Source organism: Sarcophilus harrisii, chromosome 1 (assembly GCF_902635505.1).
Source record: "Sarcophilus harrisii chromosome 1, mSarHar1.11, whole genome shotgun sequence".
NCBI classification, from domain to species: domain Eukaryota; kingdom Metazoa; phylum Chordata; class Mammalia; order Dasyuromorphia; family Dasyuridae; genus Sarcophilus; species Sarcophilus harrisii.
In genome coordinates, this window is record NC_045426.1 from 307,079,160 (window position 1) to 307,096,588 (window position 17,429).

The 17,429-nt window shown below is 37.6% G+C and overlaps 1 protein-coding gene across 2 annotated transcripts in view; it reads left to right on the forward strand.

Annotated features, from left to right (window-relative positions):
- Nucleotides 1-3,784: 3,784 nt before the first annotated feature.
- Nucleotides 3,785-17,429, forward strand: part of USP7 (ubiquitin specific peptidase 7) — a 72,260-nt gene continuing 58,615 nt past the window's right edge. For both annotated transcript variants that reach the window (XM_031944751.1, XM_031944755.1), the window contains exon 1: nucleotides 3,785-4,697. In XM_031944751.1, the coding sequence (XP_031800611.1) occupies nucleotides 4,625-4,697 (73 nt within the window). In that variant the 5' untranslated portion in view covers nucleotides 3,785-4,624. The remainder of the gene's footprint in view (nucleotides 4,698-17,429) is intronic.

Here is a 17,429-nt window from a genome sequence, read left to right on the forward strand (position 1 = left end):
CTGGCCAAGTCACTTAATTGCTGTCTGCCTTAGTTCCTCATCTACAAAATGGACATAACAACACCCCCTATCTCCTAAAGTTTTGTGAGGATAAATGAGATAATATATGTAAAATACTTTTCAATCCTTAAAGAAGTACTATTTACATAAATGTTAGTATTAGCTTATTTTATAAGTTGGAGAAAGTATTTAACATATTACCAAAGTTACTTAAATTTATAAAAACAGATAGTTAAAATACAGAGAATTCAGTGTAACAACCATTCATATTACTCCCAATAATTTTGAATACAGAAAACAACAATATGCTTTAATCTTTTAACAAAGATCTACCTCCTGATTAGAAGACAGCAAAAACTAATGGTTTTAAATATTTTTGCTTTTATAAAAATGATCAGGAAAGAAAATCCAAAGTAGACTTCTTGAAAATATACTTGTTTCAAAGACACCCACTATTCAAGTTATTATTTTGAATTATTTTATGCTTGATTTTCATACATTAAAATGTTTTAAGTTAATCTAATCATTCCTCCAAAGTGAGGTATACTTTTGTACAGAACATAAAAATGCCAACAATCTATAAATATGACCAGGGTAAGTGTAACAATTATTAAAAGGAAACTACAGTATAATTTTGCAATTCACTTTGTTGTATAAAATGTCTGAGATGAATTTACACTGAATTTCCCTCCCATTAGAATGTGAGTTTCTTGAGGGTAGGGACTGTGTTTTTGCCTTTCTTTATATCCCCAGAGCTTTGAACAGTGCCTGGCTTATAAGAAGTCCTTAATAAATACTTGTTGATTGATGTGTTTATGTTGTAGCTCCATATAACTTTCCCATTCTTTCCAATCACCCCTGGCCCTGAGATACATTTAAAAAAAAAAAAAAAAAAAAAAAAAGTTCAGTTGCCTCTCTGACTCTTCATTGCATTATTATTTTGAACTAAAAAAAGTTTTAAATACATATTATCAATCTGCTAAAGAATTAAGTTTCTGTCAAGTCATGGCATTGGCACCAGGTCTGTGAAATGAAATGTGTCTTGCTAAACTAGTAATGATAGGGGGCCACTCCCACAGACTTACTTTATGGGATGTACTCAATGAGTAGAGCCACCTCCCTCAAGATGCTTTTATTGAGGCTACCCTGGTTTACATTCCTTCCTCCTGTTCTCAATTTCATTAGTTGAACAAACTAGAAAATTTTAAGTTGCTGTAATAATACTTTTACACTTAACGCCATTCCTTTCATTTGGAGAACTCAAAAAACCTTTAAATGCATCAACTGTATTAAACCTAGATACAGTCTCCTGAGCAAATAAGCATCACCCAGCTGATTCACATCTGCAGAGCCACTGTTCCACACCCACTCCTCTTGAAAAAGTAGCCTTTTTATTTAAAGTGAACATAACACCAGAGCAATGAAGATGGAGCAAACTCTATACTTTAAAAATATTTCATTGACATTTCACTGGCATTACTGTCTGGGCTTCTTTTTCTCCAAAATTAATAGCTAACATTTACTTATGTGGCATTTCACTTTTAGTTTTGCAAATCATTTAACATATATTATTTCATTTGATCTTCATAACAATACTGGGAGATAGGTGCAATTATAATCTCTAATTTACATAGAAGGAAACTGAGTCTCAGAGGGATTAAATGACTTGCACAGCTAATTAGTACATGAGACAGGATTTAAAGCTAGGCCTACCTGACTTTAACTCTTTGACTTTACCCACTACCTTGGGACTAAAACATACACAACAGCCATCCAACATCAAGTATTGCAATGAGGCTAAAGAAATTAGAAACTGGACAAAGACAGTGGGAATTACAGGTAGATTCAGAAGTCCTTCCCCTACTTCTTATCCCTAACTCTCAAACAGGAATTGAGCCTTCCATTACCATTTTCAAATTAGGCTGAACAGTTTTTGTTTTTTTTTTAAAAAGGCAACATATATAACAGAACAATACAATCATATATCTAACTTGTTTCCACAGTTCCTCTCCTTCATTTAATACTTTCTCAAACCTTTCCCCTTTTTACTTTGGTAGGAACTGCTTTTAAATCTTCCTTTCTGATTCTACAAGTATGGAAGATAAGTTATTTGTAACAAGTACTCATAGATAAGTACTTGATTTGATCCACTGTGTATAGAAGCAATTGCTTCAATCTTTTAAATTTCTCCACAGTTGGGTTGTGGGTGTGCAAAGTCAAAAATGTAATTGTCCCAGCCTGTAAGGAATTTGAAAGATTGTTTTATATTAGCAAATCCTTTGTTAACTTAAGTAATACCTAAGTTCAAATATTGAAACTCCTATCCAGATGTTAGAAAAGGCAGGTCAGATGAAGAAAAACTAAAAGGGAAATTATTAAATTGCCAACTTTGGGTGGCAAGGGGGATGTGGAGATGGGATGCTTTAAAAAAAATTATGCTTAGCACTCTGACACATAGTGGGTACATAGTTGCTTCTTAATTGGGATAGAATATTAGGTGAATGTCAGTATTCTTTTCCCAAACTGACACGTTCATAGAATATCCTTGAAGTGAAACATCCAGGTGTATGAGCAAGAGATCCACAAATACATTTAAATAACATGATTTGCAAGTGTTTACCTAAGACAGTAAAGTTTCCTCTCAGGCATTTACCAATTTAACATTGTATTATTGTTCCCTTTGGGTTATCATTTAAAATTTTTTTCTCCAGTGTTTTTCTGTTATGCTACTTAAGAGTGTCAAAAATCTAGAAGACATTGTAACTGCCCAGAAGAGTTCACAATCTGGTATCTAAACTCTCCTAAAAAGATTATTTTTCGTAAGAAATTATCTGGGGAAATGAATAAATTCCCAGACGAGACCCGGATCAGAAGTTTTCTCTCCAACCTCCGAGAGCCGAGGTGGATAGGTGAATTGTGGGTGGACTGGTCTGAGAGTTACTGTCATGCAAATTTGAGCTGATTAAAGGAATATTTAGTATTGGAGAGTTCTATAGGGCTGGGAGAACAGCAAGGAGGGGGCTGTCCATTGGATTGGGAGTAGGTGTAAATTAAGAATGCCTTGACCAAGAATTTCTAGAGCCGGGGAGGGACAGGGCAAGATAATATAGGATCACAGATTCAACCTTGGAACTAGGGAACTTAGAGAACCCCGTTCATATTACACAGAGGAGGAAACTGAGACCCAGAGTGACTCGATCCAAGGTCGGCAACGACCTTGGCCGGCAGAGACGGGATTCAAATTCAGGTCCCTGGCCTCTAACAGACCCGGAGCTTCCACTCACTCTTCCCCATCCTAGGAACCAAAAGGAAGGATCCTCTGAAGGTAACCGGGTAGCGAGTGTGCGTGTTGAGTGCGTGGGGAAGAGAGAAGGGTAGAGTGGGATACAGGATCCCGAGGGGGAAGGGAGTGGGCAGAAAGTTGGCACGTGGGTTGTAAAAAAGGCAGAATGAATGAGAGGGTGAGAGGTCCATCTTCGGGGCCATCTGGGCAATGGGTGACTAGGGGTGTCCCGAGGGGAGTCTGGGAGGAGGCGGGAAGTTGAGCATCTCCCGGGCGGCCTCCGCCTCGGCCGCCCCCGGCCCGTGCTGCTGTTCCCGGGGCGACGGCGGCGGCGCTGCTGCTCTCGATCTCCCCGGTTGGTTGCCTCCCTGCTCTTGGCTTGCTTTCTCCCTCCCTTCTTCCCTCCCTCCCTCCCTCCCTTGCTCGCTGCCTGCCTCCCTCCCTCCCACCCTTCTCTCTCTCTCCTCTCTCTCCTCCCTCTCTCTCGTCTCTCCTCTCGCTCGCTCGCCCTCTCTCTCCCTCTCCTGCCTCGCTCGTTCGCTCACTCACTCGCTCGCTCTCGGGCCCCCCATGCGGATGTGACATTTCACGCCGCCGCCATTTTGAGAGGGAGCTGAGCCGCCGGAGGTGCGTCTGCTGCTCTGTCCGGACAGGAGGCGGAGGCCGCAAGGCGGAGAGCGCGGCGCAGCCGCCGCCGGATCCGCCGCCGCACCGATCCCGGGGCCCGAGTCCGGCCCGAGGCAGCCCCGCGCTCAGACCGCCCCTCTAAGGCCGAGGCCGAGGCTGAGGCCGAGGCCGCGCCGCTCGCCAGCCAGCCAGCCTGACCAGCCTGCCGCCCGCCGGGGCCAGCTCGCCCCGAGCCGCCGCCGCCGCCGCCCAGATTCAGGCGGCCGCCGTGAGGGGGCTCGTAGGCCCGCGCCCCCCGCCCGGCTTACATAAATCCGGGGCCGGCCACAGAGCGGGGGCGGGCCCCGGCGGGAGGGACGGAGGCAGGCGCGGGAGGGAAGCCCGTCTCGGCCCGGCCCGCCGGCCTCTCCCCCGCCTCGGCCGCCGCTCCCCCGCCTCGGCGCCGAGATTGGGCGAATAGCGAGCAAATACGTGCGCGTCTCCCTGCCCTCGCCACAGCCGCCACCGCCGCCAACCCCGGCCTCTGCCCTCCCTGCAGCCGCCGCCGCTCCCTGCCCGCCGCCGCCGCCAGGCCCGGCCGGAGCCTACGAAGACGACGAGGAGGAGGAGGCCGCCTCGACGCCGCCGCCGCCGCCCAGGCTCCTCGCTGCTCCCCGCTTCCCGGGCCCGCAGTCCCGGTTCCTGGCAGCAGGCGAGGCCCAGGCCGCGGCCGACATGAACCACCAGCAGCAGCAGCAGAAAGCGGGGGAGCAGCAGCTGAGCGAGCCGGAAGACATGGAGATGGAAGGTGAGCCGCGTTTGGGGGCGGCCGGGCCGGGGGTGCCTTGCGTGTGAGTGTGAATGTGTCTGAGACAAGAGTGGTAGAGATGGCTCAGGAGGGTGTTTGTTTTCCCCGGGGCCCGGTGGAGTGCGGGGACCCAGGGCTGCCCTGCTGCCGCCGCGCCGCCGCCGCCCAGTGTTTTGGGTAGGCCCGCCGGCCCGCCCACTCTCCCTCCCGGGCCCGCGTGGGGGGGGTGGGGTGGGGGGACGCCGCTTCCTCCAGGTCCCTTTCATTGTATGGGGGAGCCTAGGGAGCCACGCGAGATGCTCGCCATCTTTAATCGGGGCACGGAACCGGACGGCGCCTGCCCGCCAGCACACATTCCCCCGCCGCCCGGCCCCGATTGCACTTCTTGGCAGCCCACCTCCGGCCACCTTCCTAGGTTCCGAAAAGTGGGGGCCGGGGCCGGGAGCCCCAGCCCAGGGAGAGGCTGCCCAGTCATGCAGCGGAGCTGGGGGGGAGGGGAGGGCTGGGCAGGGCAGGGCCGTGTTGTGGTGGAGAGAGGAGGGGACATGGGGCACCACGGACTGGGGACGATGCCCGGCCCGAGAGCGCAGGGGCTCTCTGGTTTGCGGTCAAACTTGTGCGGCTGGAGGATTTGCTGCTGTGCCCAGACTACCGCTTCCTCAACTGGGGACTTTGAGTAACTGAATTGGGGGTGGCTTCGCTAGGAATTTGGGCTAGGAAGGTTTTTTTTTTTTTTTTTTTTTTTTTTTTTTTTTGGCAGTTGTGGGTGCATTGTTTATCTCCTTGTAATTATTCCTCCTTTGCTGACCCTTTTTAAAAGGAAACTGTCTAGGAGTTCCCCAATAGCTTATTTTTGTTTTACGGAAAAACATTTATCACCATGTCTTATCCTTTACGCAACTGGAACAAGAAGTTGTAAAGTGTAAGTTATCCTCAAGTCAAAAAAAAAACTTAAGTGGTCTTGTCAAAGATATTTGTTGTTTGGTTTCAGCAGTATTCTTATAGTTAGGGTTAGCAAAGTGCTTCCTATATTTGAGAGAGAAATATATACATTTTTTCCTCACTGTGTCTGTGTGTATGTATTATGTGTGTATTCTTGATGAAAGATGCTAAAAAACTGGCTCACTTTTTGAATTACATGAGCCATAGCATTGAAGATATGCAGTGAAATATAAATGTAGAAAGGCTGTTTCAACCAAAAAGTACATATACAATTTAATTTCTAGAACTTTCAGCTTTTTTTTAACCTACCTGCTCTTTTGAGGCCTTGAAGCTTTTTCGTTAATATGAGGCACAAATAGAATCCACTTAAGTGTTTGAAACCATATTAATCTGGTCACACGTGGTAGCTGGGCATGCCTCAGAAGCTGTCTGTGGAACATCGTGCCAAACCTGTTTTAAAAGTGGCTTATTTTTCTGTACTTGTGAAACATATACTGTTTTCTTTTGGTGTGAAGTTTGGTTGTGGGCTTAAATCAACATAAAATTAATATATTATAAATTTCCTTTTCACATATGTAAGTTTGTCAATCAATTCTATTTGAAAGAAATTTGTTTTTTGACATGGCAGTTTTTAAAATGAAAAATACTTTGAAAACAATGAGTCTTTTTCAAAAACGCTAAAGGTGGGTTTAAATGAAATTTGAATTTTAGTAACATTGGACTAAAAGCAAAATCTAAACAAGATGTAGTGATACTAGTTTGATAAAAATGGAAGAAATAAACTTTTAGTTTCTGGAACTTTAATAATTTGTGGTAACTTGGTGATAATTAGATGTTCAAGTGAAACTAGTCTTTTCAGGTTTTAAAGAAATAAGCTATTTAAGTTATTTGGCTGCATTGATGACAGTAATGAATGAAGCAAGGGCTGTGGAAGAGGACGAGGTGACCAATTTAATTGTGCCCAAAATGTTATCTTAGGGTAGACATCATGTTGATTGTACCATATTTAAGAGAGAACATTTCATTGAGTACTTGAACAGTAAATGACTTAATGCCATTTTGTGTCAAGGAGCTTGTTCTAAAAAGTTGGTACTTGAGTTTACTTTTCAAGTGCTACTTTTTAACTTTGCTTGTAAGAAAACCAAAATGCTGTCATGTGATGTGGAATTACATCATTAATAGCTGTCAAATTCAAAGACATAGTCTTTAGAAGTTGGTTGGTGTCTTGTTGATAAATATCTCTGGAATGAAATTCCAGTATTTTTTTTTTCTTTTTTTTTCCTTAGTTTTTTCTTAAAAAAAAAAAAAACTCTTTAGTACTCTTAAAAAACTCTTAAGTACTCTTAAAGAGTTTTTTTTTTTTTTTAAGAAAAAGTAGTCAAGACTTTTTTTCTTTTTCTAGAGTACATTACACTACTGTTTACTTAATCTAAAAAAAGAGGAAGGTTCTCCAGGAATAATATAAAAATAATATAAAAAGCAACTAATCAGACATGGAATCCAAATACTCTGCCTCTTCCCCTCCTACTACTAAGGTTGTTTAGGGGAAAGTCAGCCTTTAAAAAAAACTTCTGTAAATTGCAGTATCATACTTGGATCATCTACTCACAGGGTTTTGTTTTTAAGAATTTGCTGTATAAAATGTAAAATATCCTGTATTAGTTTGGACTTTGCAATCTTTTCTTCAAAAAAGGAATGTTAGAGTTCACAAATCAAAAATTAACCAAAATATTGACCGATAAATGTCTGTTTTTTAAATTCAAAAGAAATAAATATGGTTTAAAATTAACTCTATTCCAGTTCCATAAAATGTACTTGATAGAACTTTTTGCTGAAATTTTTGAAGACTGATGCCTTTTGGGGGCCTACAGTTATCATAAAACATCCTCAGATATGTAGATAGAAATTAATTTTATTTTTATTTGAGAAAAATTAAGCCATTTATTCAGACAATAACATTCTCAGCACTTAAACTTTATCCATTTTTATATATGTTGGCTTGTAGGTACTTAGGAAATGGTGTCATCAAGTCTGTTAAGAAAAAATCACAACTTTATTATAGGCTTAAATTTAAATTGTGAAAAGTTGCCTTTTGAGAGTTTTTCCAAGTTGTGTATATGGGAGGGGGAAAAGATAGATTCATAGGATAATAGATTTAGAAATGGAAAAAACCTTACAGATTACCTCATTAAAATCTCTTAATTTCCCAGTTAAAACTGAGGCCCCAAGAGTTAGACAAGTTATTTTAAGTTGTGGGTAAACAAAGTTAGAATTGGGACTCAAGTCTTCTGACTTTAAAGCTGACACTTTCCATTCTACTATTCTTGTAGCCTTTCTAAAGATGGTCTGATATAAGATGCTATTAGTGGTATATTATTAAAATTTATGTTTGTTATCCTTGTAAAGAGGAGTCTTCTAGGGAGAGAAGGGTCAAAGATGAGATAGGTTGGTTGGTTATTTATTTCTTATCAGTAGGAAAGCATAGCCATCCCTTTTAATTGTAACATGTTTCATAGAATTGGATTTTTGATTATTTAGAAATTTAACTTAATGTTTCTTAGTTATCAACCTAAAGTGTGGATGGGTTTTTCCATTGTTTATGCTATCACTATAAAAGTAATTAGAATTTCTTCCAGAGGATAAAGAGTAACAGGTGGAGCATGGTGGAAGTTCTTGTAGGTCTTATATTTGGGAATTCGGTTATACTAATTAGTTCCTTCTACTACTATCTACTATCATAGAAGTACTGTGACAGTATTTCTCTGAAGGAGAAAACAAAGCTTTGAAAGGAGCATTATCCCTTAGTACTTTTGGCATGGAGTTTAGAAATGATTTTGTCAATTTGTCAACTTTCATTCTTCCCTAGGGTATTTTGGCAATCGTTTGTTAAAATTTTTCATAAATAAAATAATTCTATCTTCTTGTCTGAAACAAATTTTATTCCTCCTCTGTCTTCCCCAGTTTGTATTTTTTAAATTTCTTAGCGTTTTTTTGGGGGGAGGAACTCGGTTTATGGTGGGGCAGATCATTCTTGTTGTTTCATCATTCTTATTTCATCCTGGCAATTCCAATAATTGTGTCTTATTTCTTGTACTACAACATGTTTTTTGCTTTAACTTAAATAATTTCCTCTCATTTGTTCATGCTAGTCTCATCTCTTTATTAATAACAAATTAATAATTTGTTATAAACAGACTGATAGGGAAATTACAAATTGCAGGGAGTCCAGAAAATATTTAACATCTACACTGTTTCTTAGTCTTTTAAATGTCCATAGTAAAGCTTTTCTCTTTCAGCAGTGCTCCCTCATTTTTGATCTAGTAAAAATATATGATAAAAACCCAAACCTGACTATAAGAAGTGTGCAAGGAATTAGTAATAAGCTTCCATAGGCACTTGTGCTGAATTTCAGTTTCCTAATAGTCAATCATTAAATTCCTTCATTGCTGACTTTGGAACTGTGGAAGGAAATATGAAAGGTTTTGTTTATGTTTCAACTATCTTGTTTTATGGAGATGTCTTTTTGGTAAAACCAGATTGTACTACATAGCCAAAGTATTTTGCCATGGATTTAGTTATATTGTGAATCTATTATCCCAAAATCTTACCTTTTCATTGTAACAAGGATTCATTGATTCTAATATGAATGTTAGGCCTCTCATACTTGGTAAATTTCTGAAATGTCAAGCAAATTCACCAGTTCATTGTAAAAACTTAGGGTCATTTTAGATTCCTCGTGCTCTTTCAGTCAGTTCTAGTGTCTTACATGTTCTTTTTTTCTGAAGTACCTATACCTTCCTTTCTTTTCCTGGCACCTCAACTTATAGTCCCTTCTCTCTAACCTATAGAATCTTAACAAGGGGCCATGATTTAAAAAAAAAAAAAAAAGTTCATAATTTTCAATATAATTGATTTCCATTGTAATTTTGTCTAGAAATGTGATTCAGAGAGTGTCCATAGGCTTCACCTGCCAGAGGAATCCATAGCACAAAAATCCGTATTCTAATATATCTCTGACATAATCACAAAATAAATCTTATGTAACTCGCCTTTTGCCCTCCCTACTCTGAAGTCTGAAATTTTAGAAAGGCATATGAAATCAAATACTTTTTAACCTGGCGTGAATCCTTTAACAATTTATTTCTAACATTTCCTTTCAGCATTATCTTGTACTTTTCTTCAATTACGCTTGTGTTTTTATCAAACTGCTTTACTAACTTATTCATATGTACCATCCCTTCCCTGTATTTCCCTTTCCATATCTTAGTTCATGGTGTGATGTATCAGTCAATAGATGTACTTTTCCAGGAATATTTATTTACATGCCTTTATAAAAAACCTGTCCTCCAGATTAAGTCCTTCTAAACCTTCTTTAATCTTGCCTTATCCCATCCTCTACCCTTGAAGAAAAAGATCTTTATTCTCTTCAACTAATAAGAGATCATACCTTTAGAGGATTAATTCAGCTCTCCCATTTTACAGATGAGAAAATTGCCATATTGGAAGTAACTAAATCCATAGAGGAGAGGGACTTGGTCCAAGATCACATAAGTTATAGAGTAAGGTCCCAGGGCTCCAAGTTCTGTACTTTTCTCTGTATTGTATTTAAGCAATACAGTATAATGAGAAGAGTTTTGGATATGGAGCAAAAAAAAAAATGTTTAATCCCAACACTGCTGTTTTAACTAATTAGCATTACCTTTATTTATGGAATCTCAAGCAGGTTAAGCCTTCCCATAAAATGAATGCAGATTGTGATAGTTTTGGGTACCACTTTAGAGCACTTAAAAACAACAAAAAAGAAAAAAATTAATTAATTAAAAATTAATTCAATCTTTGAGTTCTTATAACACCCACCATAGTTTTTTTTTTCCTTTCAATTATGTGCTCAGTAATGTCAGGTTTCTACTAGGCGTGACCTATGCATGACATTTAACCTTCTGGGTCTTTGTTTCTTGTCCCTTACCTGAAAGTGGATAATTTCTGCAAACCTTTTTAGCTTTTATTCTTAGTGAATTGAGTTAGGTAGTGAAAATAAGATTAAGATTTTATATAGATAAAGCATTTTTAGGCAGTTAAGTGTAAGGCGAATGTTTTTTGTCATAGATGTCAAATTAGGATTGGGGGGGGATGTCCCTCTACAATTTGAAGACTGGTTAGTCCAATTTATTGGTCTTTTTTTAAAATGAAGTCTAACATCAGATTTCCCAAAGTTCTAATCGCCCCAAATTTCCTATTTAGTAAAATTGCCATATGGTTTTTAAAGCTGTAAGTCACCTCTGTTTTGTTATTGTTTCACTATTATGGAATAGGTAACATGTAGCTTGTGTATCTGAAGTGACATCTAGTACACACCTCCTACCACTAGGATGACAAATTTGTAACAAGGTAATTCTTGTCACTCTACAGTTGCAGTGTTGAATATAAAATTGTGGGTTGTTTCCCCAAATTAACTAATTTGTATAGTAATATAGGAGTAGGGAAGTGGGAGGAATTTTTAAATTGTACTCATTATCTTTGATTTGTATATATGAATGGTTTATATTTATCTTGTATTTGCTTGTATTATTTTGCTTGAATTTACTTTGAGGTTGAAAGAAGCCTACTTCTTTTGTAGTTTCAAAGTTTTATATTTAAAGACCCTAGAAATTTTCTTGTCTGACCTTTTCAATTTTATGGTTGAGGAAACTTAACACTGAAAGTGTTAAGTGAACTTTTTTGAGTGAACTTTCAAGGTCACACAGATGTAGCAAATATCAGTCAGGATTGAAACCCATGTTTTCTGACTCCAAATCTAGTGATTCTTTCTGCATCACCACATTTGATTAAGTTTTTGTTGATTGTAATTGTGTTGGAAGCAATTTTTTAAAAACGGTATTGCTAATTAAATAATTTTAACATCTGACACATGATATTGTGTAATATTTTAGGGTTTACAAATCTTGTTTTCAACCAATCTATAACTTCAAACTAGTATTGAAGTAAAATAATAAAAGTAAAGCTTGAATAGACGTAAGCAAAAAAAGCCTTTTAATTGTGTAATGACTTTTGCAGTAAGACTACATCCAATAGTTATAAATTTAAACTATTTAATTCCTAGTACAGATTTATTTTGTAAAGTAAAAGATCTGAATAATACAGTGAATTAAGTTTGTTTTCTGATAACAGAAAACTGGCTGGTCAGTCTTTGATTAAATTTGACTTAACCTTTATTCAATTGGGCTAGTGAATTTGAATTTCGAATTGGAGGCAGAATGTTTTAGGATAAAACATTGGGCTTGTCAAGAAGATTTATAAGCTGTAGGATCCTGCGTAAGTCACTTAACTTCTTTGAGGGTCATTTTACTAATTTGTAAAATGTGAGTGATGATCCCTACTTCACAGGATTGTTTTAAGGATCAAATGAGCTGTAATATATGTAAAATAATTTACCAACCTTAAAATGTCATCTATTGAAGAAGATAGCATCTATGACTAGACTTAGTTCGTAGTATTTTCATATAATGCCAACTTTAATTTATTTATAGGTCTCTTTGAATTATTTTATTTCTATTTTAACATTCATTTTAAAAAAAAATCACTTCCAAATTCCCTCTCTACAGCTTCCCTCTCCCCCCAATTGAGAAGGCAAGTAATGTGATTACAATTATGTTTGTGAAGTCTTGGGAAATGTTTCTATTATTCACCATGTAGACTTGCCCATGGCTTCCATTTTTTCCCTTAACTTTTAGATTATTATTTTTATTAATAGAATAACAAATTGTATTTATTATGCAACTAGGGGCAGCATAGGTGGTATAGTGGATAGGGCACCAACCCTGAAGTCAGGAGGACCCTAGTTGAAGTGTGGCTTCAGACACTTAACACTTCCTAGCTGTGTGACCCTGGGCAAGTCACTTAATCCCAATTGCCTCAGCAAAAAAAAGAATAACAAATCTCAGAAGGAACAGTAAGTAGGAGGAAGATGTGGATTTGGAGTTCTGTCTTCTAACTCATAGACCTGGTTCATATGGAACAGGGGTTTGTGATGAATTTGCATATTTTCCCCCCCACTAACCTCTAACTGAAATTTAGCATTTCCTTCCATAATGAACATAGGCAACAGATAAAAGTTATATTAGCCTTCACTTGACTGCCACAGGGGTCTATGCTTTCCCCCCCCCAAAAAAAACAAACAAACAAAAAAAAAAACTTAGTGCTGATGGATTTTAATTGGGATACTGAGAGATTTTTTGCAAGGACAAATTTATATCCAAGAGATAGATGACAAATTGAAGAGCAAAATTTAAAGATGAATAAATACATCATTAAAACCTTTATGAATGAGTCTGTAGTATTTTTTTTTTTGTCTTTAGTTTTTAATTTTCAGAAAGCAAACTTCCATTGTTTCCAAGTGCCTTCATTTGAGTTTTTGACCTTGAAAAAGTATTTCTGGAAAAATAATTTGGAACTATGACCTAAAATTCATTAAACCACTTGTTTTTTACCCTTTGACATAGTGATACTCTAATGATAATCCCATTAGGCTCCAAAGGGAAGAAAGAAAAGGACATATGTCGTGCAGTTCCTTTTTTTTTTTTTTTTTTTTTTAAAGCAGAAAACTGAAAAACAAGGAGGTGATCATCAATTAGAAAGATAGAACAAAAGTGGCATATGGGTGTAGTGGATTATTGGTGTACTGTGAACTCGATAGTGGGTGGCATAGTGGCCTGGAATCAGGACTCAAATTACTATCTTTGTGATTTGGGAAAGTCATTTAACCCTGTTTGCTTGAGTTCCTTATCCGTAAATTGAGTTGGAGAAGGAAATGGCAAACCATACCTCTAATGAGGCCATGAACACAAATGAAAAATTGAAAACAACAAAAATGATGAAGACAAAAACATGGCCAGATTTTTATATCCTGATGTTGAGTAAAGTAAGCAGTAAGTAAGCACTTTATAAAGTACAACTGTTGTCGCCATTCAGCCTTTGATAAAAGCCTGTTACCTGTCTCCTGACCAGAGAGGTGATAGACTCAGAATGCAGAAAGAGATATAAATATATATATTTTTAAAAAAAGATCTATTATATAGATTCTTTTTTTTTTTTTTTTTTTTTTTTTTTTTTTACTAGATGTTTGGTTTGTTTTTGTTTTTTTTGTTTCTGTTTTTAAGGGACATTAGAGAAGATAGTATTGATCCTACATCACACTCTACAGGGCCTGCCTCCCCTCCCCCACTGCCCCACTTCTAACAAGGATCAATGTGGCATTCAAAATGCAGCACGGAAAAATTATTATATATTTAAAGGGAAAAGAAGGATATATGTAATAGACCTTTGCAGTTTTTAATATCACCAGTCTTTTTTGTTCTTTTGTGTTCGGAAATTTTATTGAGTGTTCGTAATTTTTTTAAAAGTGTATGTGTGGGGGCAGCTAGTTGGGGCAGTAGATAGAGCACCAGCCCTGAAGTCAGGAGGACCCTAGTTCAAATCTGGCCTCAGACACTTAACACTTCCTGGCTGTGTGACCCTGGGCAAGTTAACCCCAATTGCCTCAGCAAAAAAAAAAAAAAAAAAAAAAAAATTAGCCAGTGGATTGCCTTACCGTGGGTGTAACACAAGGACCTCACGGCTGTGGTGATGCACTCTACCCTCTGGTCCCAGAAAGGTGACCTGTTTTTATTTGAACTAAATTATATTCATAAGAGATGAGCAGTCATGATGGTAGAACAAACATCTTTAAGTTCTTTTATTTTGATTCGTCAAGGTTAAAAAAAAAAAGCATGTGACTGAGAGATGCTATCTTTTGTTATCTTTATATATACAAAAAGTATGTATGATTCAGGGGACAGTTTAGTGGCATAGTAGCTAGATTACCAATCCTGGAGTGAGGAACATGTGGCCACAGACACTAGCTGCATAAGTCGGGGGCAAATTGCTTAATTATGATTGGTTCATCACATGCTTTGTATATATAAAATGGTTCATAACCAAAGCAAATTGGGTACTACCTAGTATATACTATATTATGTGATGTTAGTGCCTTGGGAAGATAAGAAATTAAATGTTCCATGTTAAAAAAAAAATAGGCTGATTTATTTATTTCCTTTCCTATCTCCTTGGATATGTGTAAGTAAAAGTATACTTAAAACATAAACATTTTTTATTTTCAATCTTAATGTTGGGCACTAATAGATATTTTTGAAAATGATATGTATAAATTTATAGTTAATTTTCTGAAAACTTGCATAGAATAACTCAAGTTGATTTGAGGTTGAATTTTACACAGATATTAATCATATGATAGATCTGCCCTCGAAGAATAATGATAGACAGAATTGGGTATTCTAGAATTTTAAATCTAGTGAATATATAGTAATGTTGGTTTTTCCTTTTTCTCCTGAACTTCCTTTTACTTATGGATTTCCCTAAAGATTTCTCCTAAGGCCCTTAAACATGTTCTTCCTTAAAGGAAAGGTTTGCACATAATACTTTTACATTCTTCAGTCTTTATATGAAGGATGTGTGTTTCATTCAAACTGCAATTTGAGTTCAGTTGCTATTTAATGTTACATTATTTTATTTTATGTATGTTTCATTCTTTTGATTACTTTTGTCTCATCTGCATCATTTGACTATCTCCATTTCTTATTTCTTTATGACATTTATGTACCACATTTTGTTTATAGGATTTTTTTAGGAGGTTTTTCTGCTACCATAAAGTGCAGCTAGAAATATTTTCTTATATTTGGAAACTTTTCTTGACTCCTAACTTTCCATTATATACCTGTTTGCAACTTCAACCAACAATGGGGCTTTGTCTTTTAACATCTTTGCTAGTTTGAATGTAAGGTGACAGTGTTTTAATAAACATTAATCTTATTAGTGATTTGAAGTACTTTTACATGCTTGTTTATAGTAATTTGAATTTATTCAAAAAACTTTACATGAAACTTTTCATGTTTTGTTTTGTTTTTGACTGCTGGGGAATGGCTCTTGGTTTTCTTCATTCTCTATGATCTCACCTACACTATTCAGTGAATAATCAAAACTATATTTCCAATCTTGATCATTCCTCAGTGCCTTTCATATTTTTGGTTGCCTCCTAACACCTAAATTGGAGCACATTTAAAACAACTCATTTGCTCCTCTCTGCCTCCTTTCATTGCTATCATTCTAATTCAGCCCTTTTCCTTACCATTTATCTAATTGCCTCTTCATTAGTCTCCTTTCTTGGCTATCTCTCCTTTATTGCCTAAACTCTGGTCTGTTCTTAATCACTTAATGGGCATTGCCACAAGCTGAGACCTTAACTTAAAAAGGCCAAGGTCTCCCACTGCATCCTGGACCATTACCAATCATTCTCATCTAGATCTTGCCACTGGGATCCAAATGTCTCTGAGGAGAAAGTGAGACTGGTGACTTTGGCTCAGGGCTCACTTAAATCCAATTCATTTGCAAGTCATGGTATCACCTTCCTGATGTCATAGCCCCCTTTAAACAATCAATTTTCAGTATATCCTTTATATAGATTCCAAAGATTTTCTTAATGTACTTCTTTGATTACTTTGCTTTCCCAAGACTTTGATATGCTTTATCCATGGAATAAAAGGCAAAACTCTTCTTTTATCCTCAGCAATCTGTTTCCAAACTGCTTTTGCCAGGCTGCCCTTCTTACTCAAGTCTCCTTATTGTACTTATTAATGCCACAGCTAAACCATTTTACTGGCTTCCAACCTACCTTTTCCAACTTACATATATTTAAAGATATACTCCCTTTAGCTTTTGAAATCTTTAGATAAGCTCAAATGACACCTGCAATTTTCCCTTAGGTCTCTTAATATCTCAACCAATTAGGGTACCTCTCCTTGCCCAACCATTCCTACTTTTTTTTTTTAACATCTTATCTATACACTAAAGCAGGGGTCCTCAAACTAAGGCCTGCCGGCCAGATGCGGCCCCTGAGGACAATTATCCCTCTCACCCAGGGCTATGAAGTTTCTTTATTTAAAGGCCCACAAAACAGAGTTTTTGTTTTTACTATAGTCTCGCCCTCCAATAGTCTAAGGGACAGTGAACTGGTCCCCTATTTAAAAAATTTGAGGACCCCTGCACTAAAGCTTAAAATTGCACTAAGACTTTTGGTACACTGTATATGCTTAATTTTTAAAAATTTAAATTTTCTTTATTTAGCTTTTTAATAAGTCATAGAATGTTTACATTAGATCATTTCTAATACAGATTTTTGAAATTCTATACAGATTTTTGAATTATGAACTATATGGGTATTATAAGTAGATTGTTATTACAAGCATCTTAGTTTTAGCAGAAATTATTTGCTAACTCTTGACATGTTCAAGAGAAAAAAACCTGATACCAAATTGACCTGGCAAAGCTGAGGATCATTAGTGACAGTAACTTGCTATCTAGTGTGTTGTGTGCAGATTTACAAAATATTGTGCAATTTAGACATGTGTGCCAAGGAAATTTATCAACAGGTAGAATTTTTTTTAACATTATTATTTGACTGTGTCTTCAGCATTAGCAGGAAAAGCTAATTTTTTTCACAATTTTAGGAAATTTGAGCAAAGCAGCAATTTATTCAATGTCCAATTAATAATTATGGATTTGGAGATCCAGATACAGTAACTATTCACTTATGCAGTTAATGTCTCCTTTAGAACCAGAAGTTGGTGTCAAAATAATTCCAGTTTATTTTATTAGGGGTTAAATAAACTTCTGAATGTTTTTTTGGAAATGAGGCAATGTAGTTCAAGCCCCTTACCCTATTGATCTTGGGGCAACTCT